Source organism: Python bivittatus, unplaced genomic scaffold (assembly GCF_059951505.1).
Source record: "Python bivittatus isolate LINGU-HERP-01145 unplaced genomic scaffold, Pbiv_v1 ctg000440_np1212, whole genome shotgun sequence".
Lineage (NCBI taxonomy): Eukaryota > Metazoa > Chordata > Lepidosauria > Squamata > Pythonidae > Python > Python bivittatus.
The window spans coordinates 3,003,211-3,027,129 of record NW_028277063.1 but is presented as its reverse complement, the minus strand read 5'-3'; the positions used below and the strand labels follow the sequence as shown (position 1 = coordinate 3,027,129).

Genomic DNA, 23,919 nt, shown 5'->3' with positions numbered 1-23,919 from the left:
TGTGAATGTTTTCATTTCTTTTTAATATAACTGGATTTTCACAATATATTCTAACTTTTGATGAGGTCCCATCACAAAGGTTATTTGGAGGGTTTTTGTGGGGGGGGGGGTTGTGAAAGTCTGCTTACTCTTTCAGATGCTGCATTAATCATTATTATTATTATTATTTGCAGATCTCCCTTGCTTTTCTTTCACAATCACCTGGTTCACGTGGACTAGCTGCACACCTTTCCCACTCCAGCAGTAACTCTGAGAGGTAGCAAACAATTCACTTTTAATACAAAGTGATGCTGTTGCTCTGAGTAGTAACAGCAATTGTTTTATCACTTTCAGACTTTGTGTGTTTCTATTCGTTAATGGATTACCCTCTCCACAGTAATGAAGCAGGCTGTGTTCTAAATACATACATGGAGTAGCTGTTAGAAAGGGAGGCCTTGGCCCAAGTCTGACACATAGCTGCACATCTCCAACCGTGGGGCAAGGAGTGGTGTTGCTACTAGTTGACCTTCTTACAAATCTGGAGTCCAGCTAGTGGCTTGAGTTGAATCAGGATAGTTACATGGATGGATAACCAGTAGGAAATGGGTATTGTAGGGTAGATTATGAAGTTAAGAAGGAGGTAGGAGCAAGACCCTATTGTTGCCAAGAGAACTCCAGAGAAGGGTCTTTGAAGTCACCAGGAGTGAAGACTATTTCAAAGGAGACTCTTGTTTTATGACACAAATATAGAACCATGTGAGACATACCTGTGAAGTTACCAAAGGCCACACTGGCTGGAGGGCTGTGTGTGTTGAACACATCTAGAAGGATCAGGTAGGGCAGTGTTTTTTCAACCTTGGCTACTTTAAGATGTGTGGACTTCAATGCTGGCTGGGGAATTCCAGGAGTTGAAGTCCACTCATCTTAAAGTAGCCAAGGTTGAGAAACACTGAGATAGAGGAATGATAACTCAAGACATAGACTAGCTTAATCTGACAGCAGCAGTTAAAGACTAGTTGGATTTGGAGTTGTACTCAAAGCTCAGTGCCTAATATTTTACTAAAAACATAGAAGCTGGAATTGGGGGAAAGCATTCTCTGCCCTCAGGCTGTGAGACTTCCCAGCAGAGGAGCACTCGCAACTGCCTTCTATTCAAGACTTGATCTGATCACCCCTGCTTTACCTATGCTGCTGCTACACAACTACATCTCAGACCATGACCTACTGCTTGCCTAACAAAACTCCAGGAACTGGGAGTGGCTGGATTTCTCCAAAGGTTGGGACATCACTGTCCAGTCTCCAACCTGTAAGTTGCTTAAGAAACTTTTGGCCCTTCAGATAATGCTGGATCTCTTTCGCAAGCACTAGCCAACATTGCTAAGGATTAGGATAATGCAGTGTTGTCCAAACTTGGCCACTTTGAGTGGACTTCAACTCCCAGAACTCCCCAGCCAGCATCTTAAAGTGGCCAAGTTTGGACAACACTGGGATAATGGGAAGCTCACCATTCCGGAGGCTACAGGCTTGAACAGTAGAACTTACATGACACCCTGTATTTGCCTTTACTCCATGCATCTAGTGAAGTGGACTATTATGGGGCAATATAAAAGATCAGAATCATGCAATCCAAGGTCTTCTCTGACACTCTATGGAAGCAAAAGTTTGAAGAAGCAAGGTAGGAAGAGTACTGATGCTTTTGGACTTGGTTGTTGGAGAAGACTCCTGAAAACACCATGGACAGCCAAAAAAAACAAACCAATCAGAAAACAAACAATGGATTATTGGACAAATCAATCCAGAGTTCTCACTCGAGGCACACATGACCAGGCTCCAATTATCCTACCTTGGACACATTACATGAAGACCCAGCTCTCTGGAAAAGGCTGTCATGCTGGGAAAGGTGGAAGAAAATCTACTTGGTTGCTAACAGTCAACAATGACTTGATGGCACGTAATCGTGATGTGGCAATATATTCGTTAGTCTTTCAGGCGTCGCAAGGTTCTCTTACTACAGCAAAGAAAGTTGCTTTCCTTATTCACTTTCTCCTGCATAAACAGTCTCTCCCAACCTGTATTACAAGGGAACTGTAAAACAAGCCAACCAACAGGAAAATGGCTGCTTGACCCAAAGCCAAATGTGACCCGGCGTATAAAAATAGAAGCTGATACAGCACAAAGGAACTATCATGCGCGAATGTCTGCGTTCCGTCTACAGACAGGTATGTGAACAGAGACAGAAAAAGTATTTGGTGATTGTTTTTTAAATCCCATCTTCCTTTATTCCTCATTGCTTGTAGCATATAATTGTAAACATCTTTTGGGAGGGGTGGGGGGGAAACTGCCATCAAACCCTCCCCAAAAGTTCTTAACAACACTGTTACATGGAAAATTAAAAAGATTAGGAATCTCTCCAAAGGAGATTTAAAAAATGTTTGCCCAGCATCCCCTTTCTGTACGAAAGAACCATCCTTCCCTTAATAGAAGAACATAGTTTAATCTCTTTTAAGTCTTGCCTGGAGTGAATGTGGCTGTGTGTATATACATATACACATATATAAATACACACACATACAAACCACACATTTTGTCTGTTTTACAAAAAAGAGATGAAACAAAACTTTATATATATATACATATATATATATATGTATGTATGTATTTATATAGATTTCATATTTAGGAGGGTCACAAATGAGGTCTCGTGTTTTAACATTTCTGTACACATGACACTACGCTGGGCAGTGCTAGGAGGAAACAGACTCAATCACTTGCCTTTTTAACTAAAAACAGAGAGAATAATATAATTGTAATAATTAAACTAAGAACCCCTAGTCTTGCCATCAGATGTAAAGCCCCCTTCGGCCAAGTGTGGAAATAAAATGAGTGTGTGCAACCCGTTTGATTTAATTTGGCGTTCTGTAGACAGTAGAGTCCTGGTGTTTACTGGTCTCAAGAGGAAGGATCTTTCATTCAGGGTGTCCAAGACTCCTAGGCTTGAGAGGGGCATGTAGAGTCATAGTGGTTTAACTGGGGTTGGGGGGTGGGGGTGAGCCCAGAAAACCTGGATATCACATCCACTTTTGTAGCTGGCTTGCATTGGCTTACGTGTCCCTTAACCATAACTCCAGAGTCGATGGATGAAATGAAAAAGGGTTAAACTGTGTGCAATCATCTGCTGAAAAAATATGTGTGTGTGACCGAGCCCAGGCACCGAGATGTGCCTGAAGGGCTCCTGGGTCATCCATATCCAAGGCCCATCCCAATGCCATACAGGACAGAGGTATGCAGATGTGACGGTCTGTGACTGAATTCTGCCCTTTGGATAGAAAAGTTCACCAAAAAGCCAAACTCTAGGATATAGGTCTAGAGAGAATGTGCGTGTACATGTACGTGTATGTGTGTGCAATACATCTTCCAACGTGCTACAAAGCCCTTGTGTGTTCCAGGTATCTACGACGCCCAGTCCAACATCTCGGCTGCTGTCCTGTTCTGGGTGAGGGGTAGGCCATGCCAACCCAGGAACTCTCCTTTGTGCACCCAGAACCACAGTTAGTCCCTGCAGGTGGAAAGTGCTCGCCGCAGACCTTTCCCTTGTTCCAAACATCTGGTGTTGGATTATTTGTTTGCCCGGGTCGGGAAGACGGGGGTCTGGGTTGAAAAACCAGGGTGGCCCTTCCACCTTGGTGGCGGATATTGGAGAAGAGCAGAACACCCTGCTGCGGATTTTACAAGGTGCCGTGCTGCGATTCATATTTAGAGAGGATGCTGCGGTAGCGGGTTAGTTCCTGGCGGATGTTGGCCACTTCTTGGCGAAGGACCGCGTTCTCCTTCTCCAGGAAGGCTGCCCGAACAGTGATCTGATTCTCTTTCAGGCGGCGAGCATCTCTCGAGCGTTTTGCTGCCTCATTGTTCTTGTACCGCCTATTCCAATACTTTTCATCCTGGCCCAACATAAAAAAAAGGGGGGGCAGGAGAGAAAGGGAAAAAAGTGGCATGTCAAAGAAAGTATCACATAAGCCTTGTGCACCACAGAAAACTCTGACATTTTCCTGCAAGGCTTTGGACAACCTAAATGTTCATATGCAGTTCCAACATAGACTTGAGAACAGTTAGCCTTCTTGCTGATTTAGGGTAAGTTTGGTGCCCTAAGAAGCAATGCATTGTACATGAATGCTGATGGCCATATCCCTGGATGGTTTCCCCATCCAGGCTGAGGATACTCATGGTCAAATCCCAACTCAGCCACAAAACGTCACTGTGAACCAGTGACTTGAAATCTAAGCCATAAAAGGGGTTGGCTTGCCAGCTAGGAGGCAGCCCTTAGTTGACCTTGGATGATCTAGGAAAGAGCAAATTCTGCCAAGTAGTATTTGGATAGGGAATTAACTGGCAAGTCCAGGCTGTAAACTCAACAACATCCCAGAAGGCAAGGCTCTTAGTTGGTTCCAAAGATTTAACTCTTAAAACAGTAAACACACCATGTCTTGTTTCCTGGTGACTGAACTTTCATAGCCTCACCTTCCAACACTTAATATCCATGTGAATGTACTCTGCTCTCCTTTGCAGAGGAACACAATGTAATAAACCCACAAGCTCAGATTCATATGAAGGCCACAGAAGATTGCCACCTTCTAGTAGGCCCACAAAAATTGTTTAGCAAACAGGCATACACCCACTGAAGTAGATTCAAACTTGATCCCATTTAGAGTCAGTGAAATCAATTGGCCTTCCCTCACTTAAATCCTGTTGGTTTCAGAGCCTAGGTCCAATTAAGTCAGCTCCAGCCCATTCTTCCCAATTACCTGGGCTACAAACAAACGGACAGACAGACACAACTGAGGCAAAATGCATGAAATCTGTTTTCTTCTCTCTTTAAAAAGCAGGGGAGGACACCATGGTGCTGGTGGAACAAAGACTAAATATTATTCTCTCTGCCATTTTTATAAAACATTTTCCTCTTCTCAATTTTTTGTTTGCCATATTAGAGTGGATTGAAAGGATATAAGTACACTGCTTTATTTTTGAGGTAAACTTCAACAAACTTCAAAAGTGGGAAATCCAGAGTGGGTCTGCTCACTATACCTGTCAGTTGCTTTTTTAAAGAGCCAGCCATCCACAAGGTCAGCAAGCGAGCCCTCCCTAGATTTCCCACTTTAGATCCAAACGCTACACGTCTGTACTTGGAAACATTTTTTTTTAAATCAGGTTGCATCAGGACCATGCAGCTGGCAGAGAGCTGGGGAATTCTGGGAGTCGAAGTCCACACAGCTTAAAGTTGCTAAGGTTGAGAAACGCTGCTCCAGAGGGAGGCAAAAGTCATCTGGTGACCCAGCAATGGTGTCATACAAGGCATGGCCAAATTTTATCAACTTGGTTTTGGCAGGTTTGGTTTTTTGGGGGGGCTTTCTGTGCATTTTTCTGCTCTTTCGGCAAAAAGGGTGGCCTTCTAGGGACACACCACTCCAGACCCCCTCTTTAAAATCACTCCCAAATTATGCTACTGAAATGTGGCTAAATTCCAGCACCTCAAATTCCAGTGCTGGAGATGATAAAGGAAGTGGTGAGTGGCCCCATACAGTTTATGGTTGCTCAGCCCCCCGCCCCAAAGTATTATATGCAAATCAAGCCACTGTGGCTTGTTTAACAAACCAGGTTTTAAAAAGGCTGGGTTAGCTTTATATGTCAATGCAGCTAGTATTTCTGTCATGCACAACCAATGAAGAATTCATGAAGCAGTGGGCATTATTTAACAAGAGGCACCTATTGCTCTAAAATGGAATTATATTCACTCTACTGTCTTTTGCAGTTCCCCGCAGTCCAGTCTGAGATCTTGCCTTTCTACTCATGATCTCAGTTTGTATTTTGCAGCAATCCAGGGCAGGGGCGGGGGGGGGGGGGGTCACACCAGCAAAGGAAAAGACCAGGATAGCTTTCCCCAAGGACTTGCTGGCATCACCCAGCACATGACCTAAAGCTAAATGGTGGGCAGTTTGTGGTTCAGTGTGTTGTGGGAACTCACTATGGCCTTGCCAAGTTGTGTGAACAAAGCCATATTAAACCATCATGTGGTTTTAGCTCTTTGGACACAGTATGTTACATAAACACAGGATTGATCGCATATTAATCAGGGATGATCACTAAGCATAGGATTGGCACAAGCATTTTACCTAAGCAAAAATTCAAAATAGGACTGCTCTTATTTAACTTTTACTTTATCCCAGAGTATTACAAACGATGGCCTCGCAGTCTATCTTAAAGTTGCTACCAAATTGTATTTTTTTAAGGGAAAAATTATTAAACACATGGGAATTATTAACTGAACATAATTAAAGCAAACATTCACTGCCTTGAGTTATTTATGAAGAGTTGGACACGACTTAATGACTGAACAACAACAAAAAATCTCCATTTTCATCCTGGCCCTGCCTACTGTTAGACATGTGCCCTCCTGCTCACCATCTAAACGTGGGCCTTGTCCTGCCAGAACCAGGGGCCTCTTGCTTTAGACCAGTGTTTTTCAAACCGGCTGGGGAATTCTGGCAGTTGAAGTCCACACATCTTAAAATTGCCAAGTTTGAAAAACACTGCTTTAGTCCATGCACCAATCCTCCCAAACTGATGGCCATGCAATGTATTGGAATTGAGAGCTGGAGTCCAACATATCTGGAGGGTTTCAGCTGGGGAAGAACTTGTATTCAAAGTCATTTAAGTGGTGCCAGACAAAAAGTAGCCCATCCATGCCAAGGAAAGCACCAGAGAGAGAGAACCATCTTGTACTTTCTACATCAACCACTCTACACAAAATAACAAGAATTGCAGTCCAAGTCATCCAGAAGACGTTGGAGAAGGCTGATTTAGAACTATGTACATGCTTTTATTCTTATTTATGTAAGCTAGAGAAGTGTCACTATTTTAATAAACACCAAATATTAGTGGTGGTGTCTACCATGGTATGCCTAATTAAGGAAGAGGTGTGGACGATGCCTTCCAAAAATGATCTTCAGATCTTGCCAAGAAGCATAAAGTTGTACTGATGGGTAGTTACTCCAGTATATGCTGGAAACTCTGCAAAGCTTGGGACTCCAAAAATTCCTAATCTGTCTTGCTGGCAACATTCTCCTTCAGAGAGTAGAAGAAAAGCATAGTGACTATCTGAAAACAAAAAAGAAGAAAGAGGAGAAGGAAAAAAGGGTAGGGAACAAAGAAACAGTACAGGCAGGTAGCCCAGAATGGTAGAGAAGGTGCCAGGAAGATAGAACTAAAAGAATGAGCTGAGTGGATGAAGGATGGTAGAAATAACAAATAAGGATCTCTTTAGATAAATACAGAATAAAAAAGAAGATAAATTCATCAGCTCAGATAAAATGCTAAGAGGGGACAAAGAAAAAGCAGACCTGCTCAACTTCTGTGTTGATTCCATCTTCTCCAACTTGAGAACTCGAAATGAAGGAACAGGACGGAGATACAGCCAGAGATTAGCCTGCAGTATTTGGATCCAAAGCAGGAAAAGTGTACTTGCTCTAACTGTGGGCATCTCCTTGATTCTTTTTCCTGGACTCCTGGTCACTGTCTTCCTAACTCAAACACATCTCCCAGCCAAGGAAATGTTGTGAAGGCACCTACATTGGATCCAAAGCACCTTTTCCACTTTGGATCCACATATTACACATCTCTAGACAAGAACGCCTCTTTACTTTGAATGAGTTTAAATCTCCAGGGCCAGATGAATTGCATCCTAGGGTACTGAAGAAACTTGTTGATGGTCTGGCTGAACATAGTCTGAGGAATCCTGGAGAGCTGATCTAGTGCCAGATGACTGGGGAAGGGCAAATATTATCCCTATCTTCAAAAGGGGGGAAAGGAGGATCTAAGAAATCACAAGCCCATCAGTCTACCATTAATACCTGGGAAGATTCTAGGGATCATAAAGAGACTGATTTATAAGTACCCTGAAAATAATGCAATCATTACCAAAAGTCAAGATGGCTATTTCAAGAACAAGCCTTTCTAAACTAACCTTATTGTATTTGATTCGAACTTCCTTAGTAGATTATGGGAGTGCCAAGGAGTATAATTTTCAGATTACACAAGTAATAGTTTCACTATATCCTCCACTGGCCAGATTCCCCTGTCAAATATCACACCCAGTTTTGGGCACAGCACTTGAAGAAGAACTGAAACAAATTAGAATAGGTTTGGGGAAGAGCAATGAAAGTGATCAGGGGACCAGAAACGAAGTCCTATAAAGATAGACGGAAGGAACAGGGCACTGTGGGGATAGCACAGCACTCCCAAAATACTTTCAAGGATGTCATGCAGGAGGTTCACCTGTTCAGAGTTGCAGAACATGGAGTAATGGATTTACATTACAAGAAGGCATTGTACATTAGGGGAAAAAAAACATGTAAGAGCACTTTGGCAGTAAAACATTACACATGGAGATGGTATGTTCTCCTTCACAGATGCATTCAAGCAGAGGCTAGAGACCCCTCTGCTGAGGATACCTTAATCTGGTTTCCTGCCCTGAGCAGGGAGTTGGACTCAGTGGCACTAAATATGAAATGCAGCCTTCTTCAATGTGACCTCCAGACGTGTGAGATTCAACTCAGAATTCTTAGCAACAGTCAATAAGCTGCCCAAAGTCTTCTGAATGAGAGTGGGATATAAACCAGGTAATAAATAAACAAATGCGAGCAAAGGCATTCTGAGAGTCAAGGATGTGCTTCTGTAGATCCCCCAGGTTGAGAAAAGCAAGCAAATGAAGAACAAGTAAAATCCCTCAGGGTGTTTTGACCACTTGTAAGAATTCTCATTTTTTCTGTATCATTCTCCCTGTGTTGTAAAGCCACTGCAATGGAGTGACAGGACTAGGAAGACAGGAGTTTAAATCCCCAGTCCCTATGAAGCATCCCTGAGAATCATTCCTGTTTTTTTAAACTTCATTGTTGTGAAAAGGAAAGACCAGGGAGAAGGCCTTAGTATTCCACTTTCATCTCCTTGTGTTTATTATTGCTGTGGGTGTTTTGAAAATATTCAGATCTAACCTGAGCAAAGCACCTCTCTGCTGTTCATTAAACCGTGTTTTTTTTTCTTTTTGCCTGAAAAAAAGTCATAGTTTAATGAACAACAGAGAGGTGCTGGGCTTGTGCTAGATCTAAAACACCCCTTCTGAATCATTTTCAAAGAATGCACAGCCTGAATATTTATTATACATGCAATGAACAAATAAAACAGTTTATGACACTGTTTTTATTGCTTAGTTTGTAAGTGACTTCGTTCTCTCTTTATTTGGATACAAATATTCCCTTCCTTAAAGAAACATCCAAGCTGTTTCAAGTATGTAAGGGGGGGGGGATGGGAAGATTCAAGCAAGTGCTTTCTAAAAATCCAAACACTCTTTGAACTGCAGGCAGTGGACCATATTTGTTCCCAGCTCACCTTCTGATCATCAGGAACCTGTATTTTCCGTGCCTTTTTCATGATTGGCTGGGGCTTAAGTTCCTCTTCCGAGAACCGATGCTTGCGGGGGTCAAAGGTCTCGTGGCCTGGAATGCTGGACAGTGCCAAATCAGCAGGGTCAGGGTCAAAGTTCATGAGGACCTCCACAGCCTCAGGGTCTACTGGGCTGGGTGTGCTTCGGGATACAGGCGTGATAGGACCTGAGGCAGGTAAGGAGGAAGACGGGTGAATTTTGCAAACAGAGAGAAGGCACCAACTGGAGTGGAAGGCTGCTGGTGCCATTCTTCTTCCTGATGAGCACGCCCACATGCGTCATATACCCACCCACCCCCCTTTCTTCCCTGGGCACAACAACTCTTCCAGAAAGGGACTAACAGATGTTGCGGCTATGTGTCTTGACAACCAGAACTGTCAAGAGAGAACACCACATTTCAGTGCTCCTCAGCCAACTTCCCAAACCCGATTAAAGGTACGCAGAGGGGCTGGGAAATTTCTGCAGGTTAAGCAGCACCCCAACCCCATTTGGGGGGGGATTTTCTGGAGCACGCCATGTCTGACAGGGCCTAAGACGCAGCCACGGAAGGGGCATAGGGGTAAACGTGCTCTGACAACCGTAAATCAAGGGGCAGTTGCTTTAAAAGCTTATTAAGTTACCCAACCTGGGAAAATCAGGGGTTGTGGCAGAGAAGGAGAAGGTCGTTTTGTGGCTAGCAGAGCCAGAGATGGCTTGGAGTCGTGTGATGTCAAAATGTGCCTGTGCGATGAATTATGAGAGCACGCGCCAGAAAACAGGGACTCAGCACATCTGGCAGTCCTCCTAAGCTTAACTCCCCCCCAAATCCTCAACCTGGAAACTCCCCTTATAACTCCAGATTTCCTGGCTCCTTGTCCCTCTTCCTCACGATTTAGGACCTAAGAATGTCCTCCAAATGCATGTCTATCCGTCTCTGCCCAAAGCGACCTAATCTTCATAAATTAAAAACATGCAGTTTTTAATGCCCCCCCCACCTCAACATGCAACTAAATTACCTGTTCAGACCCATCCTGGGTCCCAAAGTCCCTTTTTCACTGAACCTCCATTTCCATTTCTGGCCCACATTTCTGACCTCCAACATTAAACCTTTTTCTTCAAGAATCACAAACAAGCAAACCACCTCCCCCCCACCCCCGCTCCGTAAACAGCCCATTGCTGTCCCTCTGCATATAGACCCATCTTCTGCTGAGGAACCCAGGTGCCTCTGCCTCTTGGAGAACCCAGGTACCCTGGATTCCCCCCTCTCCTCTCCTCTCCTCTCCCCCCCCAGAACCCAGGCATCTGCCAGTCCCCTCCTAACCTCCTCCCCCTTGGAGACCCCAAATGTCTGGCCCTGCTGGATTACTCCACCCACCTCCCTTTTCAGGAGAGCCCTGACGGAAGGCTGTTCCACCCCCTTTGCAACCCCCAGCTGCTGGTCCCTTGTGGGAACCTGCCCGGCTGGGAGAGCCACACACGCACCCCTGGAGAGGCCCTGCCCGCCTGCCTCACACCGCAGCCCCACGTGCCCGCTCGCCCCGCCCTGCGCTGAGGAAGGGGCAGGCTGCCAGCTGGCAGGAGCAGATGAGCGCAGAGCCCAGCCGAGTGACATGTGTTCGCAGAGGCAGGGTGAGAAACGTGAGCGAAAGCAGGAGGCTCCGTGCAGAGACACGAGACTGAGTCTTTCCAAGCAGGCGTGGCCGACATAGGGCTCTGGCACACCAGTAACACGGGATTCCCCACAGCCTCCTAGCACGCTAGGGCCAGGTCTCTATTCCAGGACACGTGCACACGCATTCAAATGTGCAGAGGCAGGCAGGCTTCAGGCCTCCTCCTTGAGGCGGGGAGGGGGGAGGCGGGGGGAGAGCTCTACACCTGATGCTCAGAAAAGAGGAAGCTTCTGGTGCAGCCTTGCCCAGAAGCTGCTCTTCAGCTGGGTTGACTAGCACTCCCATCATCCCCAGGAGGTGTTCTGAAAGGGGGCACCTTATGGGTGGAGAGGAGGAAAGGTTCCTCCTCTCAGGATCCCCAGGTTGTGCGGGGCTGTTTATTTAAAGGGGAGGCTTCTGTTTTTAAATGGAGGCTGTTGGTATCCTGAAAGGCTGAGAGGGTTGAGATGGAGCAACAAGAAAAAAAGGGGGGATACCTGGAAAAATATCAGGGTGCCTGGGTTCCCTGGGAGGCAAAAGAGTTTTTAGAGGAAAGGGTGGGCAGAGTTCCAGGGTTAAATGTAAGAAAATCTGGAGAGAGGGAGGCAATTTGTATTCAATGTTTTTTGGGGGGGGGACATAAGGGCTCCAGTTATTTAGATTTAAATAAAAGAGAAAAATGTTAGATTCTCTGACTATATAGATCTGGATTAATAAAACAATTTCTGTGTTTATTAAACACACTCTGCTCAAACAATTAAAACATTATGGCATAATGTGATGGCCTGGTGCATACAACAGGCTAAGATGATGGCTGGATTCTCATTCCATGCTGGACCACCAAACTCCATGGAGCTTTAGCATGTTGTGGGAATCCAGGTTATGTCTTACAAGGAAGAGATGGAGCATTCAGGAATAATAGGTATTCCAGTTAACATTGATCTGAGCAAGTCAGAGAAAGTGAAGAATCGCAACTGGGGAGAAACTTTATGGGATGAAGCAGGAAGTAGGGAAGGCTTCATCAAGTCTTACAGTTTGAGAGGGACCACATACATTTATCAAAGACATACCTGCAGGAATTAGAAATTCACTTAAAAAAACTTGCATCATCTTGGACATCAGATTAATTACATCACCTTCTCACAGTACTGGTTACTCTGTCCACTGTGACCAAGTCACTACTGAAGTGGGAGTCAACTTGGAGCACCACTGGTCTAAGAATGACTCCAGAGCAGTGTTTCTCAACTTTCACAACTTTAAGAAGTGTGGACTTCAATTCTGACAATTCCTAGCCAGTATGCTGGCTGGGGAATTCTGGGAGTTGAAGTCCATACAGCTTAAAGCTGCTAAGGTTGAGAAATACCACTCTAGAGCACAACCATGGAGTTGCACATCCTGCAATTCACTGTGGATGGAATCAATTAATCCCCACTAACTTGCTCTCCCAATATTTTTCGCCATAAACTGCAAGTGCCAGATTCCCATCCAAAATAGCTCCCTAAACTTCCTCCTTTCCTGCAACTTATCAGCAATCACAATTCTAAATGAAAGCAGAAAAGCAACATTCAGAATCAAATCTGGTAGGTCACTTTCTAAATATTATCCAACTCAAACCTCCATTACTCTGTTTAAAATAAAATTCACATAATCCACCTTTCTATTGGGAATCAGAACAAGGTTCAGTCAGAAATGAAGTCTGAATACAATTATTACCACTCTAAGGTGGGGTTTGCACAACACAGTGAACTTGGTTACTGAATTAACCCATTTTCTGATGTTTCTGAACCATAAACTATTCAAACAGGCTGGATTTGTACAACATGCTAATCCCTCCGCCAAAGCCCTAACCAAGGTTAAAACTAACCAAGTTTAGCATGTTGTGCAAATCCAGGCAAAGAAATGAAAGGTTAGAAGTCATTGTCTTCAGCATGGGGGTGTTTCAAGGTGAATGCAATATTCAACCCAAACTTCTCAGAAGTCCCCAGAAGCTATGAGATTATTAAAGTAACAATCATGTTGAGTGTATGCTGCATTCATTTGCAATTTTCTTACTGATATAAATTGTCTAAACCTCCATCCCTTTCCACATACTCTTTAATACACCAGTTCTATTATAACATGGAGTTTTCATCCATTGGATCAACTCCCAACAGGCGTTCCTCTAGCTATATGGACTTCATCTCCCAGAATTCCTAGCAATACCTGTAATTAAATTCCCTGACTGGGAATTCTGGAAGCTGAAGTCCACACATCCGGAGAATACCCAGTTTGAAGAAGACTGCAGTGAACTGATCAAGTCAGTATATGCTTACTTTCAGAATACTGCATCCTTAATTGCACCTAGACTGTTCCCTAAAATTCCTTCTCTGGTCCTCTCCACAATAAAAATACCTTGGAACTTTTCTGAAATTCTAAATCTTCAAACGGGTAGGGAAAATAATTCCTCTACAAATCAGGACGGGGTTAAAAATAATGTTCCTTCCTAGTCTGTGCAATGGCGCATGGTGTGTGCTAGCAGTACACAATTCTTGGTGCACCAGTGTGTATGCATATGTGGCAAGTGAAAACCAGGGTAGGAATGAAAGGGTGAACTTCCCAGCAGCGAGGAAAAGGCTGTCATTACCACCACCACCAGGAGGTGGGACTGAAAACTATTTGCAATTAGGAGGAGATGAAACTGCCAGCTCTTGCCACAATCAGGGAGGAACTCGAAACTGCCTTCCCCTCTCGCATCCAGTGAGGGTGCTAAAATAATTTTTTTTCATCAGCTCCACGGTGCTGCCTAAGCCCCCATATTCCAAACAAGTACATCATGTTTCAAATAATAATCTTTTTGCAGAAGTTATTCTAAGAATAAGTAGATTTGTAATAAATTTAGAGTTCTTTTTAAAGTAAGAACTGGTCAAATAGGAAAAAGAAGGGTACACTTAGGATAGGGGTCAAAATAGGGGGTTAAAATTGAGATCTGGAGCACAAGGAAGAAAAGGTGCGCTTTTCCCTGCTCAGAGTGCTAAGTGCTTTTCCTCTCATACAGATTTAACCACAGGAGAAAAATAGCTGAGAAGGAATGATTCAGAACAGAAAAATTGTCTAACAGGGAAAAAATGATACACACTCTTCTCTTTTGCTGTTCTTTCACTGCAAATCATGGCTTCCACAATCTATTTTTCATTTTTATATAAAAAAATGCTTTGTTATATGCATCCCTGTGCAACATGTGGCATGTCCCCAACTCTTTGTGCCTTAAAACAAAAGGTACATTGCAATATGACCTTGCCCCCTACAACTTCAAAGGGCTTTTTAAAATTATGCTTTCTTCTTTTATCATAGAGTCACTGCACATTACAGAAAGAAAACACAACCAAGCATGTAAGAATATAAGTTGGAATTTGCACTACAGCTTTATAAGGGTGTTCTTCACAGTCTAGTCACCAAGTATTTGTGTGGGCATCTACAGTTTTAGGCCTACCATCAGTGTGTGATAGTGTGTGACATCTAAGATGTTTGGAAGCTGGGAAAAAACAGACTTTTGGAAACAGTTAAAAGGAGGGAAAAGGAGATTCTCACAGTTCTTTCACAAAACTCTTCTCAAAAGCAGGAGAATCACAGGAGCCAATCGCTATGTCTTCACCTTTTTTTCCCACACCACCCTCTTGCCCAATGTACAGCCCAATTTACCTGTCTTGCTGCAGTTCTGGTCATAATCGCTACCCACTAGGCCTTCCCCAGACGAAGAACAGATCGAAGACGATGATGCACAGGAAGCAGGGCGACTAAGATCCACCACGACCCCACTGGAAGGCGAGGCAGTGGGCTGGCTGCCTGGGGAATAGGACTGATGGGCTGGACTTGGGGGCAAGCCATTTTCCAGCAAAAATTCATCCAAGTCAACGTATTCAATCTCATTGTAGGGCAAGGTGCGCTCCCACAGGAGGGACCCCAGATATGCGCAGTGCCCAGGTCTTGAAACGCTCAGGTCATCCTCCATCTTACGTTCCTTGTCTTTGATAACACCTGCAATGGAACAGAAGCAGCAGGGGAGGGCAAAAGGGAGAAACTCAGATTAAAGAACAAGATTTGTGGGATGTGTATGATCTAAGAATAGGAATCTACTGAGATGCGATCAAAAAAAGGCAGGCAATTAAGTAGAAAGTCAGAATCTGGAGAATTAGACCGGAATTTGTTCATGCTGGGAGGAGAGGGTTAAACATGGTAAAGCTGAGATGGATACTTAAGGAATAGCAAGATACTTGCAAAGCTTGTATGAAAGTCACACATAAAAGTCTTTTAGCAACAGAGAGAGCTTGGTCAAGAAGAGCTATTAATTAATTAATTAATTAATTAATAATTGCTTCCCCAACATACACAGCACTTAGAATGTCTGACAATTTTGTAAGTGAGCAAGGGCCATATCTGCCCAAAGCAGTTTATAATAAAAAGGGAAGGAGATAATGTGAAGAAGAAAGAGAAAAACAATGGAATGACATAAATTACAGCTACACATAATTAAGCAATTCAGTCAAAGGTGTTATTCTTTTAAAGAAAAATACAATTTAAAGGGAATACAAAATGCCTTTAGCAATGATAATGGGCCTTTCCTAAACCAAAAGTTATTTCTTGAAAAGCAGAAAACATTAAACTTCATTATCTGCCAACTCCAGAATGTTAAAAATGTCTAGCTCCAATTCCATTTACAGGTCTGTAACCTGAGTTTTTGAAAATGGCAATATATAACTGGAGGTTTCAGAGTGCCAGATTTTCTTTATCAAAAATTATGTCCAGCCTACTTAGAGCAAGATCATTAAGCAGACAGAGTCAAGATGAACTTGTTGTCAGGAAGGGATACAGAATGGTATATAAAACTAAAAGCTAATTAGCACTAAGTCATTATAATTTACAAGTACTGTATGTATATTATACTTCGTACGGCTCTATTTGAATCAAAGGGATGGCTGGATCACCAAATTACTTACACAGATTAAAGTGGGCTGTGAACAGACGTGTAAAGCATCAAGTAAAATAATCGTTCCAAGTTGATAACCACTATAACTGTGTAGCAAAGGTTTTACAAGTGCCTCAGTGAATCCAACATTTCAGAGGAAGAAAACGTTGGCTTGATGATAGAATCTAAGAGTTGAACAGATTAATTTAGGCCATCCATCTGCCTGTTCAGTGCAGAGATCCAGATTAAAGGTTCCTGAACAGATGGCCTTCCAGCTTCGGCTTGAGTACCCCCAAAGTGAAACCCATCACCTTCCTCAGCTATCGGCTTCCTTGTCCAACTAATGTGGCTGTACAGAAGTTTCTCCTAACATTCAGCTGCATTCTGTCAGGTAGATCATGGATGGATAATCAAGAATGTTTCCAGATCAACAGTTCTGGGCAATTTTAGTCAAAATATTGACTAAATCCATCTTTGCTGCCTGGATTGACCTCCCTACCCTCCACATTCTATAATTGAGGCTTTGTGGGAAAGCATCTTAACTTTACAATAGTGCTTCTCAACCTCAGCAACTCTAAGATATGTGGACTTCAATTCCCAGAATTCCCCAGCCAGCATGCTGGCTGGGGAATTCTGGGAGTTGAAGTCCACACATCTTAGAGTTGCTGAGGTTGAGAAGCACTGCTTTACAGGGAGCTATAAAATCAGAGGCATGCCACGTAACCCCAGATAGTCTTATTCCAGGCTTTTAGAAGTTTTAATGCAGTTATGCAAACTAAGAATCCCGTATGTATGGGTGTCTGCAGGAGGGGGAAGGGGACAAATGGGGGGGGGGGGAAGGCAGAGGAAGTCATCACAAACACCATAACTTACACCCTTGCATCAGATGTCAGGATACAAACACATAAATGGTGGCAGTTGTGTGATGGTGTCACCAGGCACATGGTGTTATTTTGGCATCTCTACCGTTTGCTGTAGATAACGCTGTCCTACGCTCCGCCTGCGATCTCCTTGGTAGCTTGATGCAAACTCAAAACGAAGTTTCTGCTGGGTTAGGCCTTCAAAATTCTACCTGTTTTGCATTCAAAGCCGCCTGCTTGTATCACGTTGCTTCAATCAGTTCTGTTCTGAATTTGGAACGCTTCCACATGATCAGAACAGCCCGATTCACCCTCTAAGCCACTGTTTCAAACTCAAAACGGGGCAGCTCGAATCGGAAAGGGTTCAGATCTGAAAGATTTTGCACTCCCCTAGGAGCAAATTAACCTAGGGGAGAAGGTGCTAGATCTTCCCATCTCTTTCTGCAAATGTGCCAATCAACCCCCAGGGTCTTTATGATTGCTCTGAGCTTTCTTCACACTGCAGATCTGGCCATGTATCTGACTGGTGTAAAGTGTGTCTTTACTTAGCTATTTCTTATACTCCTAGGATATTCTTATGGGACATAGAGTATACAATGGTATATCCGTATACCGCATCACTGAGGTTGTGAAACGCAATCACTGACATCTGTAGTGTGGAACTGCTGAAACTTGCCCAGGTCCCATCCTTTACTTTCTCCAGCCCCAACGGCCCGCCTGTGGTTCACCAGCAACATACAAGCGCGGCTTTACCCCAGCTGACCCTTGTGGCACTCAGCCATATCTGATCGGCTTCTTCAGCGCTCCTGTTCCTCTGCTGCCCCTTCACCTGCCTGCCTGGAGCCCAAACGAGGCAGCAGCCAGAGGTGACTCTGTCCGAGTTTTCAGAGAAACAGCTAACTAGCATTTCAAGGACACTAATTCCCCACCAACCCTAACACTGAGACACACCCCAGAACATTGAACAGGGGGACAGTATAGCAAAAGCAGAATTTTTTCCCCCCATGTGAGCATTCTGCCCCCTGAATCCACTGGCTCAGGTTCCCGTGGTGTCTGATCTGCTCCTGCCTGGTGCCTAAATCTGGGGCAAAAAGGGTCCATTGCCGCCCCACACACACACAGACTGTCCTTTGGCTGCCCCAGATTGTTTACAGAAGACTGCAGAGAAAATCATTCATGAGTAGGCTAAAACAGAGGATGGAGCCAGGGGGTGAGTGGGAGAGGATTTAAACATTTCTTCAAGCCTCCCCCTTGACTTGTCTCCTGCCACCTACCTACATGCACACACACACAACCCTGCACCCTCTCTCCACTGCACCCGGGCTGCCTGTCCCAGCCCCCACCCACCCCCAACACAGAATCATCAGGTCTCTCAAAGGCTAGATGGCTGTCTACTTTACAGGCGCCCAACCCAAGCAGTGAGGTTCAGGCAGGCCTGGGAGTGGTGCTCCATACCTGAACTCTGACGCTGCCTGGACACGTGGAAGAGAGGTCCAGGCCCAGCTGACAGGCTGTGGCAACACCAACCTGGCGCCCCGAAACTGGGCGAGTCCCTCCCAACGCCCCATGACTAGATTAAACCCACATACAGCTCCCAATTTTGAAGAGATGCCCCACACAGATTGATCCCTAGATATTTTCTCTCCTCCCTCCCTCTTCTTCTCCTTCTCTCCCTCCTCTCTTCTTTCAATGCCCAGCTCCACCCCCACAACTGCCTGAAACTTGCAATTAACAACTGCTGGATCAAATCTTGACCCAGTCACAGGATTCACCAGAATAGCCTGTGGCCATTTTTTAAGCCTCAGTTTTCCTTATCTGTAAAATGGGAATAATGAACTACCTCAACAAGGGTGCCACAAGAATAAAATGCATATTGAGGATAAATAATTGCAGAGAACATGGTATAGAAGGAATACTGCTGAAATTACTTAAAATATGTGGAATGATAGTGGAAAATAAAAATGATAAACATTCTGTCTCCATTCCTCCTTTGGCTTTAGTCCTGGCGCTTAAGTACAATGATTCTTCCTGAGTGACACTGAAATTACCTCCAAAACTGCTCCCCCAATCCCCCAAAACCTGTTAATGCCTCTCCATGACCAATGTCACCTAATGCATAAAGCTGAACATATGAGCCTTGTTTTCTAATTCTGGCTCCACCAGCTCTTGCAGGGATGAAAACCCGTTTCAAAATACAAAGTACTTCAATGCTGGTTCACACAATATACTTAACCTGCATTATTCTTTTGCATGTATTATGTATGTACTGTACCCATCAGGTAACCAAAGCCTGGGTCCACATAATCCTCTCACCGACAAACCATGCAACCAAACTTAGCCGCTAGGTTTGTAACTAATATGGTTCAGTGCTCTTTGTGATCAAAGGCTAAAAGGAATATAATGAAATGGAGCTGGGATCAGCTAGTACTCAATATTCAGGCTGTGGCCCTAGGCAGACTTGAGTGAACATCACTAGGTTTTTTTGGACTTTACTTCCAAGCATACAAGCCCAGACTCAGCCAGCCCACTGCAGTCATAGCCCAAACAAAATGAAAACAATCCAACCCCCAAACGCAGAAGCCAGCACCAAGCGGGCGTCCCAGTGGTTGGAGTCATCAGGAACAAACCAAGCCCCAAGCGAACATACGGGAACAGAACGCTCTCCAAAGCAAAATAAAATAATGCACGTGGCAGTGAGAAAGAAACAACCCTTGAACGCTGATATGGATGGTCAAGGTTAGCATCAGCTCGAGAAATCCTGGGGAGGGAGGAAGTACACGTGAAAGAATATGTCTCCCAGCGCGGCATTGCACTTGTTGGGGGAAGGGGGCTTAAAACAACAAGCCTCTTCTCTCCGTACACATCTACATACGGAACTGGTCTTCACGAGGGTCACACAGCTAGCAAGAAAGTAAATAAGGAGTAAAGGGGGGGGTGAGCCCATAGAATGGCTGAGGGGTCCAACTGGCATGCTGGTGCCCCTCCTTCAACCCTGATCTGGCTTACCAGCTGCCCATCTGCACATCATGGTCACCATGCCGAGATACCCACCGTCTCTATCCGTGTGTCCACCTCTCATCCTGCCTGCCAGCTAGAATCCAATGCCAGCTTGTGGAGAGCAGGATCTCCCCCTTCCTTTCCTCCCCCCCTTCTTTCTCTTTACAGGGCGCTGACCCTGGGAGGTGCCCTGATTGCCCCCACAATGTGCTAGCCACCACCACCACCTCCTCCTCCCTCCTTGCCCTCTGTGGTCCGATCGCTTGCTCGTGTGAAAAGTCTTAGAGATTGTTTCCTGGGGCGAAGCTCCACGGCGCCCGCGCCGGCACGTTTTACTCCCTCCTGCTGTGTCCCGTGGCTGAGCTGTGTGCAGCTTTGAGGGATTTACTGCTGCCAGCCAGCAGATGTAAGTGTGTGTATGTGTGTATGCACGCGCATGTACAAAAACACCCCTTGATGGATCACCCTGGAAAACCCTGATGAGTTGGCATCTCTCCAGCAGCAAAACCCCAGGAGTCCTACCTCCCAAACCTTCCTCTCCGGGACTTATAAAGACCCTTTCCTCTCCCCTCTTCCCTCCCAACTCAGAAATCCAGGACCTCACTGTTCATCCTCTCACCGCCCCCCCTCCACCCGCAAGGATACTATGTCAGCCATTTCCCACCAGAAAACCTGACAACCCCCCCCCCCCCAGCCTTCCATAATAAACCCACTCTTTCCAACCCATCAACGTTGCTGCTGCATTGCGAGGAACTGAATTACAACACACAACATCAGAATTCAAAAAAATCCATTTAAAAAGGAAGAACTGTAGAAACTGCAACAGCAGACATGGGCGCCAGGTGCTTCTTAAAGAGCTTGTTATAGGGAATGGGGAGAAGGATAAGTTTCGGTCATGGAAATTCCTCTCTCCCCCTTTCCCCTCATCCCGATCTTTGAAAACCTTGGCTCCCACCTAAATCTGGGCTAAAGCCTTCCAGAAGCCGGCGTCCTTCCTATTGGTTGGACTACAACTCCCACCATCCCCCTCCAACTACTGCTGCAGTCCAATCCAGCAGAAGGGTGCAAGGTTTGAGAAGGACTTGCCCTCTCTCTCAGAAAGCCCAGAAACGCCGTGTGTCTAACTCCACCTACCACATTACTCTCCTGTGGAATGCTCAGATCTAAGCCCCACCCAGCCAAAGCACATGAGAGAGCCCCCTCCACTTCCAAATCTTCATTAAAAGGATGCTCCCGTCAAAAATAAAGTGAGGCTCTTTCTCCTGGCCACACGGAAGGCACAGGGGCTCTTAGAAGCAATTTCTTGAAAAAGAATCCTTTAAGGCTTCAACACAAACCCTGTTCTCGAAATCCACAGTACAGGAAACAGAACAAAAAGGGGAAGTAGCAGCAGCAGGTTGAAATGAGGACACTGGATTAATGGCAGCGCTCTCTCTGCTCCTTTCCCCCCTCCTCTTCCCAAATCCAGATGGCAAAAAAGGTGGAAGTGAAAGCAAGCCGAAAACCACGGCATCCCAACACGGAGGCCTTTTATCATCCAAAGGTACTGGGTGTGCTCCTTTTGCTTTAAAAGAGAGAATGGATGGAGGAGGCAGTCCAGCATTGCGAAGAATCCCAAAGAATTGATAGGTAGGTCTAGACTGAGAAACAACTATAGTCAGAAGGAAAAATGAACAAGATGGAGTGACCGCGGAAAGGATATTTATTATGGGGTGTTGTGTGTATAGGCACACACACAGAGCCCACAAAAAATTGACACCATTTGTCTTTCATATGACATAAGACTCCTAATTATTTTAAACTGCATCCATGTTACGAATCGGCATGTCTCAGGCAAGATACGCAGAAAACACTTGGACTATTAAAATGAAATACTTGGGAAAGGTTGCTAAAGGTCCAGAGATGGATGAAAAAAAGACACATGGCCCAGAGGAGACCCTCACCTTAATTCTGACTGTGTTCCCACAAGCACCCTGAATCACAAAGCAGCCAACCATAATTTACCTTATGTGTGGTGCAAACTGGACAGGCCAGGTCAAGTTTATGGTTCAAGTAAGTGGGGCAAGTCCACAAGACTGTGTTGAGTAAACCATGGTTTGGTTCACCAGAGGAAAATATGCTCTGCAAATAAGGCCACCCTCTCTCTCGACAGCGCTTCATCCTCTGTTTCTCAAACTGTAAAATGGAACTAGCAGCAAATACTACATATAGTTGATTATGTGCCATTAAGTCGTTCTCAACTCCTAGTGATGACATAGATATACACATACATAGATATAGATAATATATCCACACAGAGAGGCACAAAATATTGCTTTAGCAATTTCTGAGCAAACAAAACAAAACCCCAAATAAATCAAATCCCTCCACTGTGGATTGCTGAAGGAACAGTTGGAAGGCAGCAAATGTTTTGCATGCAAAAGGCGGGCAGAGCAAGGCGCTCAGATCTGAGCCTGGCTGCGTGCACGAGAGCTGGCTAGACCTGGCATGTTGCAGGAGGTGGGGGTGGGGTGGGGTGGGGAGCCACTCACATGAGCCTGGGTCCTTGGCCCCCCGGCGTTCAGGACTCTTGACCGGTCCCTGCAGGAGGCTCTTGAGACTGACCATGGTGGAACTGGGGCTGCCGATCGCCAGAGGAGGAGACACGAGACTGGGTGCCGGACTGCCCTGGGCCATGACGAAGGTTGCGGCAGCAACAGCAAACTCCAGGAGGTGCCCACCGCTGGAGGTGGGTTTTTTCTCTCCCTTAGGCGATCTCCAGCAAAGTGTCCCGACTTTAGAAATAAAGATATAAAAACCAGCAAAAGCATCAATCTTCGAACCAGAGCCGGGCGAAAATCCACCGACGATGCTCAGGGGGGGAGATTTCAGGATCTTTTCTTAGCGGGTTTCTCCCCCCGCCCCTCGTTCTCCTTCCACTGCCAGCCTGGAAATAAGCCTCCAGGGCACAGGCGACGGCCCCCGCTTTGCCCCGCTCCAAATTTAGCAACCAGTCGGCACCAAGAAGGATCTTCGCAGAAGATCTGTTAGAAATATTCCCTTGAGGGGGATGAAAGGGCGGGGGGGGGGAGATAGATTTAATTAAAAATAAAAAAAGCAGGAAAAATTAGGTTAAAAATTATCAGGAAACGGGAGAAACGTATTCCCAAACTCATAATTTTAAAAAATGGAATTGTTTTTTGGAAAACGAATCGACCTTAGGAGATTTTTTCTCCAAAGCCTTAGCCTCCCCCCTCCCTAAAAAAAAAAGACTCGGCGGTGTGATCCCCCTCTCTAAAAGATCCTGCTCCCTCGAAACGGCGGCGGTTGAACAACTCGCCTTTTTCTCCTCCAGCTAAATCCTAGAAGCAGTAGAAAAAGCAAATGCGCGATCTCCAACGAGGGAAGAGCGTCTTCTCAGGCTGGCACTGAGGGAATCCGAGATTTTGGCACCTGCTTCTCTCCCCGGTCCCTGTTATTACAAGGGGGAGAAACCGAAAGCGGATCCCGATCCGTTCCTGAGTCCTATGCAGCCTTCCCCCAAAAGGGAACCAATGCATTTGAGCTGGACGTGTGCGACAGATACATAGATGCAGATACAAAATTGCAAAAATTGCTCCAGTTACTTTCCTCAACGAGCACTTCGCAACTATTTCCGAATTCGCCCCTCCTTTTGCAACGGAGGAGGAGGAGGAGCGGACAGCGAAAGTGGGCGGGGCCCCGCATGCCCTTCTCCACCAACCAGCCGCACGAGAGCGTGAGATTCGCAAACACCGCTCCCCCCGCTGCTTCTTCTGTCATGTGCGTCTGCCATGGGGCAGGTGGGGCTCTGACCTAGATTTGACCAATGGGAGGAGAGACGATGGGAGGAGCCTGACCCAGTTTTGGCCAATGGGGAGGCGACAGGAGGGGGAAAAGGCGACAGTTCAGCGATGGAAGCACGCGGGGCGGCACGTGTCCCTGGTGTTGTGATGGGGAGCAGAAAGGGAAGCCTGGGTCTTAAAGGGACAGCGAGATATTCACTGGAAAGTAATAGGAGAG

General features: G+C 45.3%; 1 protein-coding gene across 4 annotated transcripts; it reads right to left on the bottom strand.

Annotated features, from left to right (window-relative positions):
• Positions 1 to 2,997: 2,997 nt before the first annotated feature.
• DBP (D-box binding PAR bZIP transcription factor) lies at positions 2,998 to 23,360 on the bottom strand. Of its 4 annotated transcripts, XM_088142650.1 has the most exons (5): positions 23,219 to 23,360; positions 22,431 to 22,673; positions 14,779 to 15,114; positions 9,418 to 9,638; positions 2,998 to 3,920 (listed from the first exon to the last, which is right to left on the bottom strand). In XM_088142650.1, exons 2-5 carry the CDS (start codon positions 22,573 to 22,575, stop codon positions 3,705 to 3,707), a joined length of 918 nt encoding a protein of 305 aa, XP_087998776.1. In that variant the 5' UTR covers positions 22,576 to 22,673; positions 23,219 to 23,360; the 3' UTR covers positions 2,998 to 3,704. The 4 variants fall into 4 exon arrangements, with proteins under 4 accessions (XP_087998776.1, XP_087998775.1, XP_007423080.1 ...); XM_088142649.1 differs by having other exon boundaries at positions 22,431 to 23,241; XM_007423018.4 differs by lacking the exons at positions 22,431 to 22,673; positions 23,219 to 23,360 and adding an exon at positions 19,954 to 20,436.
• Positions 23,361 to 23,919: the final 559 nt, after the last annotated feature.

Coding starts and splice junctions, on each gene's coding strand:
- DBP (XM_088142650.1), bottom strand. CDS start 22,575: ATGGCCCAGGGCAGTCCGGCACCCAGTCTCGTGTCTCCTCCTCTGGCG. Junction 15,115..22,430: donor GGCCAAGGACCCAGGCTCAT/GTGAGTGGCTCC, acceptor GTTCCATTGCAG/GTGTTATCAAAGACAAGGAA. Junction 9,639..14,778: donor CCAGAACTGCAGCAAGACAG/GTAAATTGGGCT, acceptor TACCTGCCTCAG/GTCCTATCACGCCTGTATCC.